This window comes from Saccoglossus kowalevskii, chromosome 2, assembly GCF_978046115.1.
Source record: "Saccoglossus kowalevskii chromosome 2, keSacKowa6.1, whole genome shotgun sequence".
NCBI classification, from domain to species: domain Eukaryota; kingdom Metazoa; phylum Hemichordata; class Enteropneusta; family Harrimaniidae; genus Saccoglossus; species Saccoglossus kowalevskii.
The window spans coordinates 29,584,292-29,606,106 of NC_140642.1; the positions used below are offsets into that span (position 1 = coordinate 29,584,292).

Consider the following 21,815-nt stretch of genomic DNA (forward strand, 5'->3'; position numbering starts at 1 on the left):
AGAATGCAATTTACACTTTTTTTATATCAGTTTTCATTCTCTAGTTATTCAACTTTTCATCGTTATTATGTAGTCAGTCATCTTGATTCTCAAGCAAAGGATTATGGGTAAAGTATGACATCATAGAATATGTTGTTTGGATTGAGGTTCCCTTTAAAGTGTCTGCTATAAAGATTTTCAAATGTTTTTTTTTTTTACTGCAATGGAAGGATCTGCAGTTAACCTGTGAAGAACCGCTTGGTACATAGATAATCTGGTACAATGCACAGACCAGATTAGATTTAATTTTCTATCCCTATCTAATTAGTTTGGTTTTGAAATTTGAGCATAATAATCTAATTTGTTACATGGGTGATTAGTATGACGACAAAAACAATGCATATTAATTTCCACCAGCAGGCTGAATAGTGTTTTGTAGCAATGTCACATAAAATTTAAACTTGTGCATCCCAAATAACCCTTGTAAGCGTTAATTGATTTGTACTCTGTTTAACAAAATAGAAAACACAACTGTTGAAAATAAATATATTTAATAGCAACAGTTAGACACATTTGTCCATTGGCACGCACAATTTAAAACTGATGCAACATTCTATTTACTGTACATAATGCGATGACTAATTCAGCATGTGTAAATGGTTTCCTTGGCCCCAGTCTATTGCAAGTAAATACACCGTTCACACCTTGGACAATTACCAGCAAGAAAGCTGAGAGTACACCAACTTGAGCACTGTAAACAGAACTGAACATATTAGTGATTTATCAAAATACAAACCACATATCTATTCAAATGGAAAAACAAATATGGTTGAATGCTTTTTACTTACAGCAGGGCAGAATTAATACTGCAGGATGTTATTCTTAGAGACATGTTACCAGCATTGTAAACTACATTCCAAATATATGCTTGGAAACATTAATGACCATCTTTATTTTGAACGGAAAAAGATGATACATATACAATAAACAGATCCACCAACTAGGTTTAAGCTATCCAATTAAAATGAAAAAAACATGACGAATAGAAGTGTTCCAAGTTGATATCCCTGAATAATAATGTCAATATGCAGATAAAGAATTGTGTTGAGCTTCTAAATCTATATAAAGTATCAAAATGTATGGACATGTTCAGTTGTAAAAACTAGAATATGCAGGGAACAATGAATCTATCATTTCAAAGGAATGCTCTGCTATCAAGAGACTATGCTTTACGGAAAGCCATACCCCAGGCTGTCTGAACATTGAGGGTAATGGCCGCTTCCAGACTGGGGATAGAGGGACCCAAGGTAATAGAAAAATAAATTTTTAGCTGCACCAAGATCTTTATATATTTGGACAATTGGATAGTCTTAATTGTAAGAGCAAGACATTTTTTATGCCTTTTCTTCAGCTCATATGAGCTGGGTAGGTGATTAATAAATGAATGTATCGGCAATGCTCTTTTTGGCTCAACATACCATTATTCATATGCACATAAACATGTAATAACACTCTTTGAGTCTAATATGTAAATGAGAATCAATCTTCGGGAATTCGGATTAAGATGGGTTAATGTCAAAGAAGTCGCCCCATTTAACAGTCAAACATCTCTGAGTGGCGATTATCAAGATTATACCACATGTTTATTTGTCTTTAGCCTCAGTTTTTACATGCAGATTGATAATTTGCACACTTGATCAAAGTTTTGAATTTTGGGGGTGTAAAAATTAGCTAAGCTGAGTTCAAATCATTTATGCAAATGTCCTTTTTCTCAGAACAGCAATGGGGTGAAGCAGTGTGTGCATTTCGTTTATCGCACCAAAGTGTGGATGCTGACGATAAATATGACTGGATACCTGTGCATTTAACTATACAAATAAGATGGAAGAAAACAATGTATATTCAGCAGTATCTCTGTTCAGCCTCTGGTTTGTCCAATCAAGCTGCTGTGTCATCCAGTTGCCCAACCAATGACGATAAGAGTGAGGCTCAGTAGAAACACACATATCCCAAGGATGAACAAACACAATGCCTAAAATAAAAATTAAAATACTTGGTATTAACGCATTTGTGCAATTAATTTGACTGATTTTGTTTTCCTTTTATGGGGTAACAATTGCACATTTGGTGTACGGTTTTCCAGTTGACAGAAAATCAATATTATTGCAGCACACCAAACATGTTACGTGTAACTCTAAAGTTGAATGTCACATGAATTTGGATATATGCACTACCCCCGGTATATTCAAGATAGTGAGCTTTGTCTGCCAGTAAAACAACACTACATCTTATCCTAGTTTCCAAAATTTCAGATCCTTGAAATTGCGTGTAACATAATAATTACCATAATCTTTTCTCTAGATTTGAAAGGTTCTTTACCAATACGTAAATAAAATATGGCAGGTAAAATAAATACCAGTGCTGTCGATGATGTGGCACCTATATGTATAAGAGAAATATACATTTTATATTGTAAACCACTTTAACTTTATACAAATTTCACGGGAGTCCAAAATTTTCTCAGGAACATCATCAGAGAGTGGCTTTAGGTAATAGTGGTTGACCAATAGAAATTATGGTGGGACAGAACTGCTGTAAAAAATTATTTATTTCCTTTACCTAGATTCAAGCTGCATTGTTTCTCCTTTCTCTTTTAATTATGCGTAACATTTTTTTTAGAAATATTTTTTTTCTGCAACTTTACCTGCAGAAATTTTTTTTTTTCAAAATCCACCCTGTCTGTCTAGTACATATGGAACAAGTCATTGTCAATGACACGTTCCCCTTCCGTTCATATTTGAGTGACACATACATTCAAAGCAGATCATGACCGAAATCTCAGACCACTTTCAGTGGTCTGACCCGAAATGCACCTGCATATGTACAACACATTGTATGATGTGTGTGAAGTGTGGTCTTGATCTGTCCAGGCATGTCCGAGATATGGATGGAAAACTAAATTCTTTAAAACAAAATGGCTGCCTGCTTATATTATGTTTAATATATGCACTAAATCTGAACAAAATCCATCCATGCATGACTGAGATTCGGTTCTGGAATTGTGAAAATACATGATTTTGATGCATTTTCGGCCTTAAAATGGCCATCATTCAGCTATTGTTAAGCGGATCATGTAACAAATGCACATACCTATTTGTGACATGATGTACCATGTGTGTGTGAAGTTTGAACTTGATCAATCCAGACATGTCTTGGATCCGGAACTGAATGCTTTATGACGTGCATCAAGGTCCTATTATGTTTAATGTATCTACCAAATTTGAACAAAATCCGTCCATGCATAACTGAGATCCGGGTCCGGAATGGTGAAAATGAGCGATTTCAATGCATTTTCAGCCTTAAAGCGGCCGCCATTTGGCTATCGTTAATGAGATCATGAAACAAATGCACAAACATATGACATCATGTACCTTGTGTGTGTGAAGTTTGAACTCGATCAATCCAGGCATGTCTCAGATATGGATCCAGAACTGAATTCTTTAAAACAAAATGGCTGCCAGTCGGCCATTTCAAACCCGATCCCCCCCAAAAATGACGTGCATCAAGGTCCTATTATGTTTAATGTATGTACCAAATTTGAACAAAATCCGTCCATGCATAACTGAGATCCGGGTCCGGAATGGTGAAAATGTGCGATTTTGATCTATTTTCGGCCTTAAAATGGCTGCTATTCGGCTATCGTTAATCGAATCAAAAAAATGCATGTGCATATGTCCCATATAATGTGTGATGTATGAGTGAAGTTTTAACTTAATCGGTCCATGCATGTTCGAGATACAGGTGATCACGGACGCACGAACACACGGACGCATACAAGGCAAACCATAAGTCCCCGTTTTCAGACTACGTCCAAATGGGGACTAATAACTTTTGTGTGGACAACAAATTTGTTAAACATGTTGGTTGCAACCTTGTGTATCTACATCATATAAGTAAACATCTGATGTATGGGATGAACGCATGTGACATATTCAAATAAAAATATATCCTCACCAGCAAAACCAAAAACTTCTTTGATATCAGGAACAAATAATGCCAAGACTGTTATCAGAGTGATTAGAAATGCCGTCAGTAAACAATGTCTAAGACAAGAGAACGGTTTATTACCCGCTATCAACACTGTCAGTGCTTTTCTTGCCTGCAACAAAGTGGTAACAAGTCATTGTATATGCAACTATGATAATGTATACATATTTTGAAGACAGAATATGAATACAGAAGACAGAAGGACATTGTTTCTCTAACGGACAACATGACAGGAAAACTGATGCATAAATTGACTGTTTAATCATAATTCGATTTTCACTCACACTTGATACTCAAATGTTTACAGTGAACAAAGTAAAGTGTGAAAAATGGAATCACTAGTTTTAGTGATTTTTTTTTGGAAAAACAAAAAGGTGTGTATCATGTTTGAAGGAAACCTAACCCTATGCACAACGGGATTCAGTTCCGGATTATTCAGTAAATCTGGATTAAGTAGACACAATTTCCCTCTAGCTAATTTTTTAGTTAATATAAAAAAAAAATATTCAGGTTTTATTTTTACAAAAAACAACAAAAGTTTAGTTTGATCCCGAAAAGGGTCAAAATTACTATACTCACTGGAAAATGTAGCAGAGGGACTGTCAAAGTGACAGAAAATAAGACGGCTAATCTAACTATCAGCATTAGAATATCATGTCTATTATATAACGTATAACCTTCCAATAACTCAGTAGATACATTACCTGAAATTAAATATTAAATTTAACAAGTCAGTCACATTTGAATTTGATATGGTGTTATTTTAATATCATAACATGGTAAAATATATTATTTCACTATATCACCAGCAATCAGCATAATTTTTTTCAAACAACACCAAATGCAAATACATGGTTGCAATTGAGGATTTTCAGTACGTGGTTACATTTTTTACACACAGTATTTTAAACGTTTCTGTTCAATGGCACATGATTATTTTGGACACTCAAATGCACGATTCATAATTGTGAAATTACCTTACCATAGAAAGTGAGATATCCAAATAAAGCAGACAACAGATAGAGGGTAAAACAGATGAGTATAGTGATATTTACCACACTCTGCATCCGTGCCTTGGAAGGTCTAATAAAATGAAGAAAAAAACTAATTTAAAAAAGATGTACGTTAATAGGAGCATTACTCAGGAACAATCACCTACAATGTCTGAGGATATGTTTATGTAAATACTCTCATCACATTATCCAATAATGTATGGAATTCTTTAAGTCATTGTGTTAACACAACACTGTCAATGTTGATGTGTTAACTCAATGACTACAATATTATCAAGGTACACTAATAATGTATGTAATAACAATTCTGTGGTCATTGTGTTAACAACACTGTCAATGTTGATGTTTTGACTCAATGACTACAATATTATCAAAGTACACTAATAATGTATGGAATAATAATTCTATAGTCATTGTGCTAAAACAACACTGTCAATGTGTTGACTCAATGACTACCATATCATCAAAGTACACTAATAATGTATGGAATAACAATTCTGTAGTCATTGTGTTAACACAATACTGTCAATGTTGATGTGTTGATTCAATGACAACAGTATTATCAAAGTACACTAATAATGTATGTAATAACAATTCTGTGGTCATTGTGTTAACACAACACTGTTAATATGTTGACTCAATGACTACCATATCATCAAAGTACACCAATAATGTATGGAATAACAATTATATAGTCATTGTGTTAACACAACACTGTCAATGTTGATGTGTTAACTCAATGACTACCATATCATCAAAGTACAGCAATAATGTATGGAATAATAATTCTATAGTCATTGTGCTAACACAACGCTGTCAATGTGTTGACTCAATGACTACCATATCATCAAAGCACACTAATAATATATGGAATAACAATTCTATAGTCATTGTGTTAACACAACACTGTCAATGTCGATGTGTTGACTCAATGACTACAATATTATCAAAGTACACTAATAATATATGGAATAACAATTCTATAGTCATTGTGTTAACACAATACTGTCAATGTTGATGTGTTAACTCAATGACTACCATATCATCAAAGTACAGCAATAATGTATGGAATAATAATTCTATAGTCATTGTGCTAACACAACGCTGTCAATGTGTTGACTCAATGACTACCATATCATCAAAGCACACTAATAATGTATGAAATAACAATTCTGGGGTCATTGTGTTAACACAACACTGTCAATGTTGATGTGTTGACTCAATGACTACAATATCATCAAAGTACACTAATAATGTATGGAATAACAATTCTATAGTCATTGTGTTAACACAACACTGTCAATGTTGATGTGTTGACTCAATGACTACCATATCATCAAAGTACACTAATAATGTATGGAATAACAATTCTATACTCATTGTGTTAACACAACACTGTCAATGTTGATGTGTTAACTCAATGACTACAATATTATCAAGGTACACTAATAATATATGGAATAACAATTCTATAGTCATTGTGTTAACACAACACTGTCAATGTTGATGTGTTGACTCAATGACTACAATATTATCAAAGTACACTAATAATATATGGAATAACAATTCTATAGTCATTGTGATAACACAACACTGTCAATGTTGATGTGTTAACTCAATGACTACCATATCATCAAAGTACAGCAATAATGTATGGAATAATAATTCTATAGTCATTGTGCTAACACAACGCTGTCAATGTGTTGACTCAATGACTACCATATCATCAAAGCACACTAATAATGTATGGAATAACAATTCTGTAGTCATTGTGTTAACACAACACTGTCAATCTTGATGTGTTGATTCAATGACTACAATATTATCAAGGTACACTAATAATGTATGGAATAACAATTCTATAGTCATTGTGTTAACACAACACTGTCAATGTTGATGTGTTGACTCAATGACTACCATATCATCAAAGTACAGCAATAATGTATGGAATAATAATTCTATAGTCATTGTGCTAACACAACACTATCAATGTGTTGACTCAATGATTACCATATCATCAAAGTACACTAATAATGTATGGAATAACAATTCTGTAGTCATTGTGTTAACACAACACTGTCAATGTTGATGTGTTAACTCAATGACTACAATATTATCAAGGTACACTAATAATATATGTAATAACAATTCTATAGTCATTGTGTTAACACACACTGTCAATGTTGATGTGTTGACTCAATGACTACAGTATTATCAAAGTACACTAATAATGTATGGAATAACAATTCTATAGTCATTGTGTTAACACAACACTGTCAATGTTGATGTGTTAACTCAATGACTACCATATCAAAGTACACTAATAATGTATGGAATAACAATTATGTAGTCTTTGTGTTAACACAACACTGTCAATGTTGATGTGTTGACTCAATGACTACAGTATTATCAAAGTACACTAATAATGTATGGAATAACAATTCTATAGTCATTGTGTTAACACAACACTGTCAATGTTGATGTGTTAACTCAATGACTACCATATCATCAAAGTACACTAATAATGTATGGAATAACAATTCTATAGTCATTGTGTTAACACAGTCAATGTTGATGTATTGACTCAATGACTATCATATCATCAAAGTACAGCAATAATGTATGGAATAATAATTCTATAGTCATTAAAGTACAGTTACACAGTGACCAGTTAGAAATGCACATTACGGACAACATTTAATATACTAACATACATGTATAAACAACTGTAAGATTGCCACCGGTACAATTCTGACAGCATGTCAAGTCATATCTGAATAATATCACACAAACCTTTTAATTTCTTCATAGATAGGAAGCACAGCAGTATGGCAAACAAATGAGAAGGCCATGGTTGGCACAGCATATGCAGTCTAGTAGGTATACAAACACAAAAGAATTAACACACTGCCCTGCCGTCTCCTCACATGCATTTCTTTATTATTTATACAATTGCAAACGGCACTTTCATAATAAAACATTTAAAGGTTATTGCTACAATTCAATTAATCCTAGTTAACAAATGCAAGAAAACCATAATGCAACAGTGAAATTAGAACATAAAAGATGCACCTGACATCTGTGAGCATATTCAAACCTGATCAATACTTACATTGAGAGAGAGAGAAAATAATTTAGGTTCACAATCACCATCATCCGATGGAGTACTATTTGTAGATGTCGTTGGCACAAACGCTGTTGCTATAGTCACGACTGCTGGAGATACCCATGTAGAGTTACTCAAGAGGTACTCCTGTGTTAAATTGGTTGCTGTTACATTACTCCAATCTTCTGTTGGTATCGGACAAGGAAATGAGAATTTCTTGAGAATAACCTGCCATAACAATATATTAATAATATTTATTTAGATTTCAAATTCCCAAATTTTAATGTAGCCAATATGAGAGGTCAGAAGCTCATGTCAAAAGTTAGTGAACTATTTTTTTTTTATCAAAATGCTCTAGGAAGATGCTATATGCAGTTCTTGTGAAATTGATATCTTACCACTGTCGTGAAGAATACCATACAAAGAACAGAGAAGCCACTAGTGTATCCAAGAAAACCAATATTTGGAAGCAATGCGAGGGGAGTAATGATAATTAAGACCATCAGTAACACTAAGTAATCACCATTTAAATACCAACCACTGAAAGAGAAAAAGATGACAAAATAAGAAAACTAGTGTACAATATTAGATGACATGTTGAACACCACTGCCCTTTGCTTATCCACCTTCGTATTTTAGGACACTATAGTTATGAATTCACATGTAAGGTTTTGCAGTAACTGTTTATGGTCACCAAGGACATTAATCCTAGAGATAATATAGCACTTGATTTGTCATTTGAGCCACAAATTTGTGGGAGGACATGCATTTCAATACAGATATAAAGTCATGTACTTACTCTACATGGGGCGGTGCTTTCATGAATGTTCGTATCACATGCGGCAGTTCGTTTTTCACAATAAATAAATAGGAAGACATAGCTGTGAAGAAATAATGTATCAATACAGACTGAAATACATTTAGACATATTTATATAACACTATTTCCGCATTATTGACACATGCAGTAACATGTGGGAATTGTAGTATACTAACCTCCAATATTTTGTAAAAGTATTGCAAATGCAGCCAGAAACTGAAAAACAAATGTGTATGTATATTAGATGTACCATCTGATATTCACATATGTAAATATGGTACTTGCACACAAATATGGCATCCACACGAGCAAATATTGTATCGACATGCAAATATGGTGCCCCTCCCACACAAATGTGGTGTCCACATGTGGAAATAAGGTGACCACATATGAAAGCATGGCACCCACACACAAATCCGCATGAGCTAAACACGGTATTCACATAACTATATGAATATGATATGTCCACATGTGAAAACTGCCGATGCAAGACAGCCGTTAACTATCCCTTTTAGTGTCAACCAACAAAATGGAATGCACTGGGTCCTTGTATTTCCATCGTCAATTCATTGGAGTATTACTGTTTACAGTGGTGACACTCAACACGAACATAACATTCTTTATCAACTGTTATATTGAATACGAATATCAATACTGAGTATAGACTCAGAGATTTTTAAATTCTTTGTATAGAGTATACCTGAACATAATATGGGTAAAACTAAACAAGCATGTATGTACCGTAGGTTGTTTACAAAAATGATTTTATGCTTCAATGTTTTTTGCATTTTGTACATTGTTTAAAAGACATTTGAAAAGTATATAAATGTTTGAACCTATTAACAAAAAAAAATTCTAATTCTAAGCGACAAAGTTATACTATCATAAGAATATTAACAGTATTGAATGTAGGGATGTTAGGTTGGTATGATCCTAGCAACTGTGATTATGCTCATAGCAATCAGTATATATTATATTTTAATTCTGCATTTAAAGCAATATTTAATATGCTATAAAACCAGATATTCGTATGTAAGTCAGTTAAAATAATCTATACATGTTATATTTGTTATTTTAATAGAGAAGTACAATGCAATAGATCACTTTCATGACCTCTAAAATTAAAAAAATGAATTTATTTTATTGATATTTCAGCACAAAAATGTTGTTGTTAGAACCAAAAATTACATTAAAATTGTGCATGTTTGTGATACTATCATAGCAACAACAGTACCAGGATGTGTGACCTTTAGGGATCATGAAAATGGCCTATTACTTGCTTGATGCAATGACATGGCATACAACATACTTTTCCAGTTCTTTTCAGTGCAATCTGTCCAATGTCTTCATAAGACTTGACTTGAGTTACAGCACACATTTTTAATAACAGATGTAAAGAATATGCAGCTACCATGGCAACTGTCACTAAGAGAATACTGTGTGATTAAAGCAATAACAAAAAAAATAAAATAATTTTAAAAAATTGCTACAAGTAGAAGTCTCTTTAGCTGAGATAGCTCCGCAATGCACATTGCAATTAGAAAATTGATGATATCATCACAAAACAAACAAATCTAAGAAAGATCCCCCTGTAGTACTATCTACCGGTATATGTATAATATAATATAATATAATATAATATCAAATCAAATCAATCAGACAAGAAATTAAAAATATCACTTTTTACCAAAAGTGACAAAAATATTCATCAAAATTGAAGAAGTCGAAAAAGTAAAAAGTTGATGCGAAAAATTGACGACGACGAACAATCAGTCATATGATAAGCTCTGCTTGACAAAGTCGACAACGGAGCTAAAAAGGGAAGTGTTTTTTTTTTTCAATAACATAAGACATAAAGCAATCAAAATTTTACTATAACAGTATTTAACAATACACTATGCTGGCCCATCAGGCCTGCTCCTTTTCAGTCATTGCACCACACAATTTATTTGTTTACGTGAAATTCTCTAACACACACTGCGTTATGACTTTAGTGCTTCAATCGATACATTGATAAACACTGTTCAAGATGACAAACATTTACATTGACAACTTTCTCTTCAGGTCATCACAACTACATTTTGATTTTGCCTTTCAATTTGACTTTTTAATCAGTGCAAGATACTGTTTCGTGAAAGACGTGGATTGAACATCTGCCACAAAAAGATCAAATGATTTGATTTTGAAGCTCATTTTTCTTTTTTTTTCAAAGTTCAATGTTGATCTTTCAGAGAGGATATGGCGCTGAGATATCCTTATTCATCAGAATTGACTATCATCAAATGTGTATATTAGCTTGTAAATACTCAAAAAGCACTTTTGCATTGGTCAAATCTTGTGTGATAGTTTGATGTTACTATGTCTACTCAGTGTTAGTCCCACAAAATGCAGGATCTCAGTGAACAGAAAATTGGACTATTAAATGTTTGTGGCCAACAACTTTCAAGGATGGCCAAGTTATTGGTGCAGGCCCTGCAGATCATCAACTCTTTGATGTAAGCAACAAACATTATCCCTTAAATGACTTTTCAATACATAACATAACTTCTTACATTTTTTTATTAATTAATTTCATTATTCTGAGAGAAATTTCTCAAAATTTTTTGTGTTTTACTTGGATGAAAGAACACTCCAGGGGCAGAATCAGCAAGAAATCTTTACTTAGAGATGAGAACCCCTGTATTTATACAGATAACTTACATCAAGAGATAGAGTGCAGCTATAGCAACCAGAGACAAAACTGCTTGGAAACTAAGGTGAAGAATGGTCAAAAAATTGGTAGACAGCTTGAACAGAGGTGCTCACCTGAACAATACAATACCACTCTCAGACATTGCATATGAAAGACCAAGAATACCACTGCCCAGTACAGCATTCATTAAATTGAAAACAGACAGACCAAAAGAAGCTTTCCTTGGTTTGAATTTATCTTCATCATGTGCCTTTGATACGTCCTGGAATAAAAATAATGACAATTTGCTACCTAAAATATATTTACTGTAAAACATGTTATTTTAATTAATTTAGTTTATTTGTAACTTATTTAATAGTAAAAGAAAGCACATTTTCACAATAAGATAGTTGGTAATTTAGCTGCATTAAGATTCTGTTATATTATGCATTGACTAAAATTCGCTGAAATGTGGTCCATTTAATACTTGGGTGTAAACATTGAGGAAATAGTTCTGCAAGCCCATGCAATTAAGTTTAGCGACATATCAATGGCCAACTGCTCAGTTTTTATTTTTATACCACTATTCTCTACTTCTCTCAGTATTCATGTTATACTGATTCTGCGTGTAAACAATAGGTTTGTCATTATATGGAGACTTGACCATATGGACGGTAATAAACTGGCAGCTGTCAGAAATCACTTTCGGGTTTGCGCATCATGATAAGTTTGGTGTTGCAGCCTGACTGTAGACATTACGAACCTGGTCACTGTCACTACTTATAAGTGACGCAGTTACATCCCGAAAGTCATCGTTTACGGATGTCGCCATTTTACTTTACTAAAGTGACCTCGGAACACAGACCACCTAGGTTTGTGTTTAATAGTTCACAGAAAGTGTTGTTGCCGCGGTGAAGAGGTACTTGATATATCCACAGTCCTTCTATAGAGGGACTGTGATATATCGAATAGAAATAAATGATCAATCTTCAGAGACTGTCCATTTAAAACGTTGAGGTAGCGGATGATTTTCTAGGGCAACATTTTTTTCTGCAAATATTCACATTTCTCATTATAAATTAATAACTGAAAACTTCTCATTTGCATGTAAAAAAAAATGCAGTAGGTCACTGTTTGTTTTCATACATACCTATTGTTTTTAATACGATTTACAAAATGAAATATGGATTTTAAATCCCAACATATTAAATTAAAGAGGGGGGCATGGGGTATAGCTGCTACAGGTTACAGGAAATAAAAAAGGCATTTTACGTTTTTACAGGGAAAAAAATGAAAGTTTCATTTACAATAAAAAATAGATTTTTACACTTTATAGATAAAGCAAATTCCTAATTACATTTTTATAATATATTTGATTATTTGTTTTAAGAATCAAAATTGGAAATTGTGCATGAATTACAACATTTAATGTGGAAAATGCTTTATATACGCTTACAAAAAGTTAAAGCTTATTACAAATTACGGACGAATAAAATAGCTTATTACATTCTACACCTTGCCTATGTCTACGAAATTATGTTTTTTATTTATTTAAATTACATTATTACAAAAAAAAAATGATTACAGCTTACAAAAAATACCCCTTGCTGGCCCTTATTAAATATAAATAAAATCAGTGTATCCAATCTGCCATTTTTCACCCTCCAGAGCTTTTAGAATGGCAAACATTGGACCAATAATTTGCAGATGTGAACCCTATGTTTCTGAAATGTTGATGTAGAATTAACTTGAAGTCATATTTAAATCAAATACCTAATGATATATTGACTAGCGTTCCTCATTTCAATGACAATTTTTGACTAACCAATATTGTGAAAGTTACCGGGGACACTCAAATTGGAGCATGCTACAGAGTCATAAATGAGATACAAATTCATCCCATAGTTTTACAACCTGTGGATCACATGTTATTACATGTTTCAAAAATTTGTGGCAATGTTTTTAATTTGAGAAATTAGTTGCCAAATTCTGCAGAGGACAATGTCATTTCCTGTGCAGATACATAACTGAGAGGTTAATAACTTAAACATGAAAAGTATTACTAAAGAGGCATGCTCTTCATATCAACCATTATACATCAAATTATATGAATTTTTCAAACTGAGCAGTTTGAGGGCGTCCTTGATGGCTATCTGTACTGTGGACATTAAAAAATATACTATTTTGGGAGACGCTTGAAGATTTATAGCATTAAAACATTGTTTTTTTGGCACAATATGTCATTGTTAGGCAGTAGGCGCATGATGCCTATGTATACCAGAGCCTGATTGATAGTAACAGTTTGGTTTTGAAACTGGGTCTTTCTCATCTCTGAAGTGAATGCCCTGTACACCCATTGTTTTTTTTTAATGACAAAACAAAATTTCAACACTGAAGCACAGCCACAGTAATCTGCACATACTACAATCAATTAATGACACACAAAAAAACAGTGTACAAATTAATTTATTGGTGTCCGGACAAAAAATAAAATCTGTCAAAACTTCAAGTTGATCAGATGGTATACAACATATGTTTACTTGTGATTCTGGGCTTCAGTTTTCTTTAATTTTCGATGTTTGTCTAAGAGTACAATGTATTTCTCATTGTAAACATTGAGTAAATGCCAATAGAACAATACTTTCCCAATATGGGTACACTAGTGATGCAAAAGTTCAACAGAAAAAAATCTTCTAAATAATTTGCACACATTGTTTTAAGAAAAAATATGTCATTCTTCTTCAAGTCTTGTGTTCTATTTTTAAGTTTCTGTTTGGCCTCTTGCAGGGGGTCATCAAAAATGGTCATGTCCTATTTTACATATAAACTTTCAGTGAAATGTGTTGAATAAAGTAAGACATTGCCATATATATTTTAGATCCTCCAACTGTGAGAGCGATATATAAGCATGCAACGGCCCCCTCACAACACCTAGCCAGGCAGTCAATCAGGGAACACCATGTTTGTTTTATCTCCAATCAAATGGTGGCTTATATAAAGACTTTGGCTTGTCAACTGACATCCATCTCTGTACTGTCACTACCGGTACTTATTGTACTAGACACACTAGGAGTTGGAGATGGTGATTTTTCAGGGACATAAAAGAGACCGCAGAAAGCATCTTGCATGGCTCTGTGACAGGCAAGCATTGATTGATATCCACCACCAATGCCTTGAGGAGATGCTGGACGAACATGTTTAGTGTATCTGAGAAGACAAAGTAAAAAAGAAACACGTCAAGAGATGACATACATTTGCAATGCAATTTTATACAGGTACCAGTACATATCACTCAGAATGTGACCATAACAAGCATGTCACAGGTATGGCTCACCACATTCTTTAAAACTAAATGGCCACCAGTCAGCCATTTCAAATCTTATCTATTAAAGAATGATGTGCAACAAGGTCCCTTGATGTTCAATGAATGTACCAATACTAGGTTTGAATGATATCAAGGAATGGCTGAACCGTGACAAAATTATATTCTATGTAAACTTCTGTGCACGAACAGCCAATAAGCAACAACATATGTTTATAAAATTACTATATAGCCAGAAGACTGAAAAGGTAAATTTCAATATACATGTATTTCCTCAACGAGAAGCACATCTCTAAGGTAAGCACACACAATTAATACAGCATGGTCAGCAGTGAATTTATGTAAGCATTCTTACTTCAATAATTAAGCAAATACAATATTTACTTGAATAAAATAGAAAAAAGGTTTCTTTATCACAATGATCAACAAAGTCATTAGAACAAAAATTTGATGCAGTCAAATGTTTCATTTTAGAAGGATGGGATGAATGATATAACGTTATTTACCCTAGAGTTTCAACCTCTTGACTAGATGGGGCAGCCGGTCCAAATGTTTTTTGTGTTACTGCTTTGTATATAAACAAAGTTTCTTCTAGCTTCGGAATAGGTAGAAAATTCTCATCACCTCGGACACCCTTAAAAGAAATAAACACAATTTTATTGGTCATAAGTTATAGGATGAAACCAGTTAGGGAATTAAATTTCTTTAATACAGAACTTGTCCTAGCATATGACCCCTCTTCCCAGCGACCATAAAAGAGGCTGAAATTAGAAGAATCAATTTGAAATACAACCAAAGACAGAATAATATCGAAGGCTCTTTGTGTATAGAATTTTTTTTCTCACATCACCTTAAAATATGCTATTATTCAGTGAAACAAGCTTGAAGTGTTCAGAGTACATGCAAGCTGGCTCAAATTCATAGATGTATTGTTTTGCATCACAAAACATACTACCTATCATCCACGTAATGTACCAAGCAGATAGAGCAGATAAAAATCAGATGACAACAATATAATTTTATCCTCATTGCACACCAACTACATGTAGTACCGGTATGAATAAACACATATTTACAGTACTCTGACAAAAGCAAAGCTTCCTATTCAACATTGCTTTCACGGCTCAATTCGTAATTCTGGCTCGTTATGTTATGAATCGCTCTGTAGGACAGTATTTTTCATCTTTACTGATCTTGCTAATATTAACAAATCAGGGAATGATGTACCATGATGATCCATGTAGGGGATAATATTGTTTTCACACTTACAACAGACCAGGAATGCGAGAATAGCTTTATGTTTATTTTATGTACACAGTGAGTCTGGAGACACACAATTCTCAATCTGTTTTGTATTAATTTTACTGCCATGTCATTTACAAGAAATGATTACATTGGTAGAGTATAAAAGTTATGAGAGAGATGGTGGATGGCAAAAGCAGGAGCAGAACTCACCACTCTAATTCCTGATGAAAATTTCGTTGCAGGTTTAGGAACCGTGATTGGAATGGATCCATAGCCCAACGGCCTATGAACATCTTTGGATTTAGCCTCATATGTGGCTAAGATATCTTCAACATTTTGATCAGAAAACATCTGTTTTAGCAATAGAAAAAAAAATTCAACATTATCAGAAATTCAAATTCAACATGATCCATACTGTCTAAGGAAATATTAACAAACTGACTGATAAACACAGACAAAAACAGATGTCCCGGATTCAGACTGCACCTGAACAAGAACTGATAGCAAATACATACCAAATCATCAATGAGAGCTTCTCTATTTCTTGTTTTCTTCTTTTTTTCTTCTGTCTTTTGTAACATGTACATCTGTCTTTTTTCCTCCTCTTCACATCTCTCCTGTTCCACCAGTGCCTCGATGTAGGCTTCATCTTTACTCTGCAAAAATCAATAACAATATTATTTATTCCCTTAGTACCAGATAGTGTTAATTGGCCTTATGAATGACCTCTAAAGGTCACACATCCTGGCACTTTCTGTGGGTATTATAGCCTTATAATAGTAATAATTCATATACCATATCTCAATTGTTGTCATGGGACTGCTTTTCAGCTTCAATGACAACTGAATTTTTGGGGAAAATAATTGAGAAATTCTCATTAATTGCGCATCTGTACTCCCTACGATGTTTTACCTCTAGAAGGGTCAATTATAAAGCCATATCATATTTAATACACATTCTAGAGATGTTAGCATGTAATACCTGGGCTTAAAATTGTGTATAGCCCCCCCCCCCTCCTAATTTGGAGGATCTTTGATGATAATAAAGATTTGTTTTGTTTCTTTTCAGCACTCTTACTCATTTTGGTTGATATATAATACAATCCATCACTTTACTAAAACTACATAGGTACGACCAAACAAAACTTGAGTATTACATTACAACTACAAAGAGAAACCAGAAAGATACATTTAGATATTTACAAAGCTAGAATCCCCCCCCCCCCCCCAACAATGGTTATTCAATGGTGTAAGTAATAATTACCAGTTTTCCTTTGCTTTTCATTATTTGTTCCCTGTTAGCTTTTCTGTACTCCTCCATTTTTTTCTTTGTAGATTCCACATCAATGTTATTGGCAAGGTTGAATACTGGGGACATAATGAGAAATTGTATTGCACATCTTTGTGGTATGTGAGAAATGTGTCAAACCTGTGGTTGTACATACAATCCAAATATGTATTGTTCTTTATCTAGTCTAAGTATTCAGGTGGATTATGCATGTGACGGCTTTTATTTCAAATTCAAGCATGGGTTTGTTTTTTTTATCTTGTTTATAGAAGTTAAAAAATTTTTTTTTTTCTATTTTTTTTTTACCTTCAATCAGTTTGGGTGAAAATTGTTGAAGTTAAAACTGGGCACCATTCCATGTGGTTTATCTATCATCAAAATATTAGAGAATAGTAAACCAGAGTTAATCATTTTTCAACTTCCCAAGTTCTCAAAAATTATCTCTTTGTGGGAGAAAAACTTCTTGATTTGTCCACAGTATTATGTGCCTTAATAAATTAAATTATTACTATAGGAGAGGTAGGTGGGTTAAAGACATCAGCTGAATAAACTTTAGATGGAATTTATAAAACTGAAATCCACGTGTCATGCAACAATTGTTGTTGAATGCAACATGTTCAAAAGTTTACACATCCAAGGTGATTCTACTATGTACATGACTCAGCAAACAAATGGAAAACACAGAATAAAAAAAAACTTTCAACTCACTTATAGTTTCTATGTCTTCTAAGTAATCATTAAATTCTCTTAAAGTGGAAAAATCTTCCTCTTTTTTGCAATAACTAGGATGAAAATAGATCATGAAAGTTGACTAGGACTGTTTCATACTTCATACATACTCATACAGAAAAGAGCAAAACATAGCTCGGCACGTCTTGATGTTAACTCATAATTGAATTTAATAACAAAAAAAGAATTCTCTATACACTATGTATATATAAACACAATTTTTCGCTTTGTTTTAATTTTGCTATTTGTGCTAATAACTGAAATTAAATCCACATGAGCATTTAAAATTAAATACAACTATTTCACTGGAAATTCTGTGAATTTAAAATCCAGTGAATATTTGTGAATTAAACAATATAATAAAATGGACGAGTTGTGTACTGTGCATTTGGAATGTTGGTGAAATCTATTCTACCATCCTACCATATTCTACGTTTGTTGACGTCAGGTCACATATACTATGCACAAGAGGACAAATGATAAATGCGAAAAACAATATCAATTGACATAGCTAATTAAAGCTCTGAATTTACAAGTGATATGCCTGGACAAAAATATTTCTCCCTACAGGACCTGGTCATTTAGATCAGTCTAGGGTGGGTTGGTGAAAATAATTTGTCATATTAAATACAAGTAAAAACAAAAACCAGTTCTGTTCTAAGTCAGCTAAATAAGATTAATATACCTTGTAAGTGTTGAGTTGTCATATAAATAGAAAATCCAAATACAGAGAGGTTTTGTATTTTATATACTATGGTTCTTGCTACACAAGCCTAAATTCACTGACACTTTGACACCATAATTAAAAAATGAGCTTATCATCTGTGCATATTGTTCTCATTTGGGTTTGTAAAATCTTAATTTGTATTCGTAAAATTTCCATCTTTATTCCTACTAAAAATCCATTTGTATTTGTAAAATATGCATTTGTACTCGGAAAACTTCCAATTGTATTGTTTTGTAATATCTCCAATTGTATCTGTGAAAACCATCATTTTTATTTGTATACAAAAAATCTCTATTTGTAGTACCGGGGTTTTTGTAAAATCACCATTCGTCATGTATTGGTAAAACATTTATCTATATTCAAAAAAACCACAATATGAATAAATTATAGTAGGTGGTAAATCACTCACTCCTTTAAAATTCTTTTTCTGATATCTACTTCTTTTTCCACAACTGGATCTTCAAATAGCTGCAATCTGAAATTGTTTCTTCTCAAGGCAGTATTGCATTCCGGGCACGAGCCAGAACCTCTGGCAAAAAGTAAGTCTACACAATTCTCACAGCTTTAAAAAAAATAAAATAAAATATAGTGAAATTTTTAAAATAAAATAAAAAAAAAAAAAAACACAGATTCATAACAAAATTATACATGAAACGGAACTTTATTGTTAGGGCTTTATATCATAGGCGTACAAACGACCACTCATTGGTTAAGATATCCTAGCTGGCCGATTGTTGACGAATCAGAAAAAAGAAATCATTCTGCGTAATCGACTGTTTTGCCGATGCGAAAAGTTCGGAACAGTTGTCAATCTGCCCAAAAACAGCAGAAAAATAACATATTAAATTTAAAAATTTCATATTTTATATGTATTTATATAATGGATTCGGTATCCTTCAAACTTTCCGCGCCAGGAAGAATTAAGCACAATTTTAACAGCGCAGACGATAAAGTCACAACCAAGTTTGTGTCGGTTGAGAAAACATGCCGTTATTTTAGAACTACAGTCTACAGGTAAGTTCGTACATATATGACCTCTGCGCTGATATTTTCCACAATTTACAAGTGGGTTGTGTATGTGTACACCAGTGAGTGTCAACAGAGTTAGCAACACTCCCTGAAAAAATCAGTTCTTGAATAAGTCTTGTTCTTACTTGGTAATGTTATGGCGCTAAATAACACCGGCCAAGACAGCCGATTTGTAATGACTGTACTTACAGCGAATGACCACAAATGTTAACCAAGAGCTTCAAGGAAGGGTTTCGATATTTTGTCGTCTTGCAGTGTGGACAATATTGGTCATCCATGGTGATAATTGTATCAGTACACAATAATTTCCTTTAGATTATAACAGCGTGTGCGAAAACATTACGCTTCGTCTTCTTTGTTTGGCTTCCGGGTCAAATATTTTTTTCGGTTTGTCGCAAGTCGTCGACTGCTGGCGCCTGTGAAGGTTCATGCACTGGGTGAGACACCATTGTGTCAACACAGATGGCGCTATTCAGCACGATCTGCGTGTCAATGGGTGAGACACTGTTCATTTTTGTTTTTGTTTATACCGGTTGGATTAATTTCGCTGAAAAATGACGAACTCTGGAAATATTTTTTTTTAATTTCGTTTAAGTGCCCATAATTAACAAATCTAAATAGGTCTATTTCGACAAATGTAATTTTTGTTTTGTTTTTAATGAGTAACGAAAATATTAGCAACATGAGTCAGTTTGGTGGATGTATAAAACAGTACTTTGTTATAATGTTGTACTGTATTTTGTTGTTTTGAGATCACCTGATTTTGCTCAGTGGCAAATTGTAAATTGGACCAGGGAGCTGTAACAGATTGACGTTGATGGCGCTTTGGGACTCAATAAATGATCCTAAATTACCGTTTAATAACCCAATTTCGTTTAACCCTTATCCTGTCAGACCCATGTACTTTTACATTGACTTGACCAGATAAGGGTTAAATGACTGAAAAATCTCCAAAAAATTGGGGTGAAAAATGATCGGCCGAGAAACAACTTGTGGTGCATATCTACACACCCCTGGAAGCCCCCTGGCCATTACGTCATCTCAACTCATCGTGTTGTGTTGTGTTGTGAGACGATATTGCGAATGTATTCAATGAGCATTCCGTTGGCATTACCAGTTATTTATACCTTTCTTTCTGTTCTCAAATTTCACCAATTTGCGTGATTTTGTTAATTTGATAACCACAATGCACAAGTTGAATACTAGTAGTATGGCAAGTGATGATATTTTATTTTTAGTTTGTTTATTTTATTTGTGTTGTTTGGGGAAAGAACATAAAATGTATGTTCTCCAGAAGACATAAAAAGAATAATAGCGTCTGAAATTGTTTTTACCGAAGCTTGATTTCCAACCTGTGCGTTGGTGATTCTACGTGTACACTTCCAAGAAAACATGTTGAGGGCAGCACAACCAACTAGAAGATAAAATGCAGTATACAACTGCAAGCCGCGTTCAATCCAATCCAGGGGTCCTCTTACATAATGAGGTTTACTCAAATATCTAGCATGTGTCCAGTTTTTACAAACTTCTAAAATTATACGGTGTGAAAATGTCACCTACAGCATTTTAGTCAAATGATTTTCGCCCGACATTTTCCTAGAACAACAGAACTGCAGCCTGTATAAGATGCATACTACATGGCAGGAAGACATACACCGATCAAACAACTCAACAGCTTTCGCCTGCGACTTTGTTGGTTATGTGGTACACCCTCACTAGCATAAAACAACGTTTTAACGTCGGTTGTTTTTAGTATAGTTGGAGATTTGGTTGCATCCACCATGTAAGCATGCACGCATGTCAATTTCTCAATCATGCATAGACCAATAGTTTGAGCAAGT

General features: G+C 33.6%; 2 protein-coding genes across 3 annotated transcripts; both read right to left on the minus strand.

Moving 5' to 3' along the window:
- Positions 1-904: 904 nt before the first annotated feature.
- LOC100367466 (putative sodium-coupled neutral amino acid transporter 6) lies at positions 905-12,483 on the minus strand. 2 transcript variants are annotated; one of them, XM_002735153.4, is made up of 13 exons: positions 12,399-12,483; positions 11,770-11,918; positions 10,274-10,400; positions 9,141-9,180; positions 8,945-9,026; positions 8,544-8,685; positions 8,152-8,373; positions 7,833-7,912; positions 5,009-5,109; positions 4,606-4,730; positions 3,994-4,138; positions 2,324-2,418; positions 905-2,011 (listed from the first exon to the last, which is right to left on the minus strand). In XM_002735153.4, the coding sequence occupies exons 1-13, from the start codon at positions 12,465-12,467 to the stop codon at positions 1,931-1,933; spliced, it is 1,458 nt and encodes a 485-aa protein (XP_002735199.1). In that variant the 5' UTR covers positions 12,468-12,483; the 3' UTR covers positions 905-1,930. The 2 variants fall into 2 exon arrangements, with proteins under 2 accessions (XP_002735199.1, XP_085350262.1); XM_085494136.1 differs by lacking the exon at positions 3,994-4,138.
- Positions 12,484-14,083: 1,600 nt separating this feature from the next.
- Positions 14,084-20,362, minus strand: LOC100367313 (CDK-activating kinase assembly factor MAT1-like). Its single transcript, XM_002735152.2, has 8 exons — positions 20,164-20,362; positions 19,355-19,507; positions 18,198-18,271; positions 17,466-17,569; positions 16,718-16,858; positions 16,413-16,553; positions 15,464-15,591; positions 14,084-14,842 (listed from the first exon to the last, which is right to left on the minus strand). The coding sequence occupies exons 1-8, from the start codon at positions 20,250-20,252 to the stop codon at positions 14,647-14,649; spliced, it is 1,026 nt and encodes a 341-aa protein (XP_002735198.1). The 5' UTR covers positions 20,253-20,362; the 3' UTR covers positions 14,084-14,646.
- Positions 20,363-21,815: the final 1,453 nt, after the last annotated feature.

Bases quoted from the DNA above. Each gene is read 5' to 3' on its own strand.
- LOC100367466 (XM_002735153.4), bottom strand. From the start codon at position 12,467: ATGGCGACATCCGTAAACGATGACTTTCGGGATGTAACTGCGTCACTT. The intron at 8,686-8,944 runs GTAAGTACATGA...TTTCTCTTTCAG, and splicing joins AAAGCACCGCCCCATGTAGA to TGGTTGGTATTTAAATGGTG. The intron at 2,012-2,323 runs GTAATTATTATG...TTTTTATTTTAG, and splicing joins AATCTAGAGAAAAGATTATG to GCATTGTGTTTGTTCATCCT.
- LOC100367313 (XM_002735152.2), bottom strand. From the start codon at position 20,252: ATGGATGACCAATATTGTCCACACTGCAAGACGACAAAATATCGAAAC. The intron at 19,508-20,163 runs GTAAGTACAGTC...TTTTTTTTAAAG, and splicing joins AACATTTGTGGTCATTCGCT to CTGTGAGAATTGTGTAGACT. The intron at 16,859-17,465 runs GTAATTATTACT...TGATTTTTGCAG, and splicing joins TGAAAAGCAAAGGAAAACTG to AGTAAAGATGAAGCCTACAT.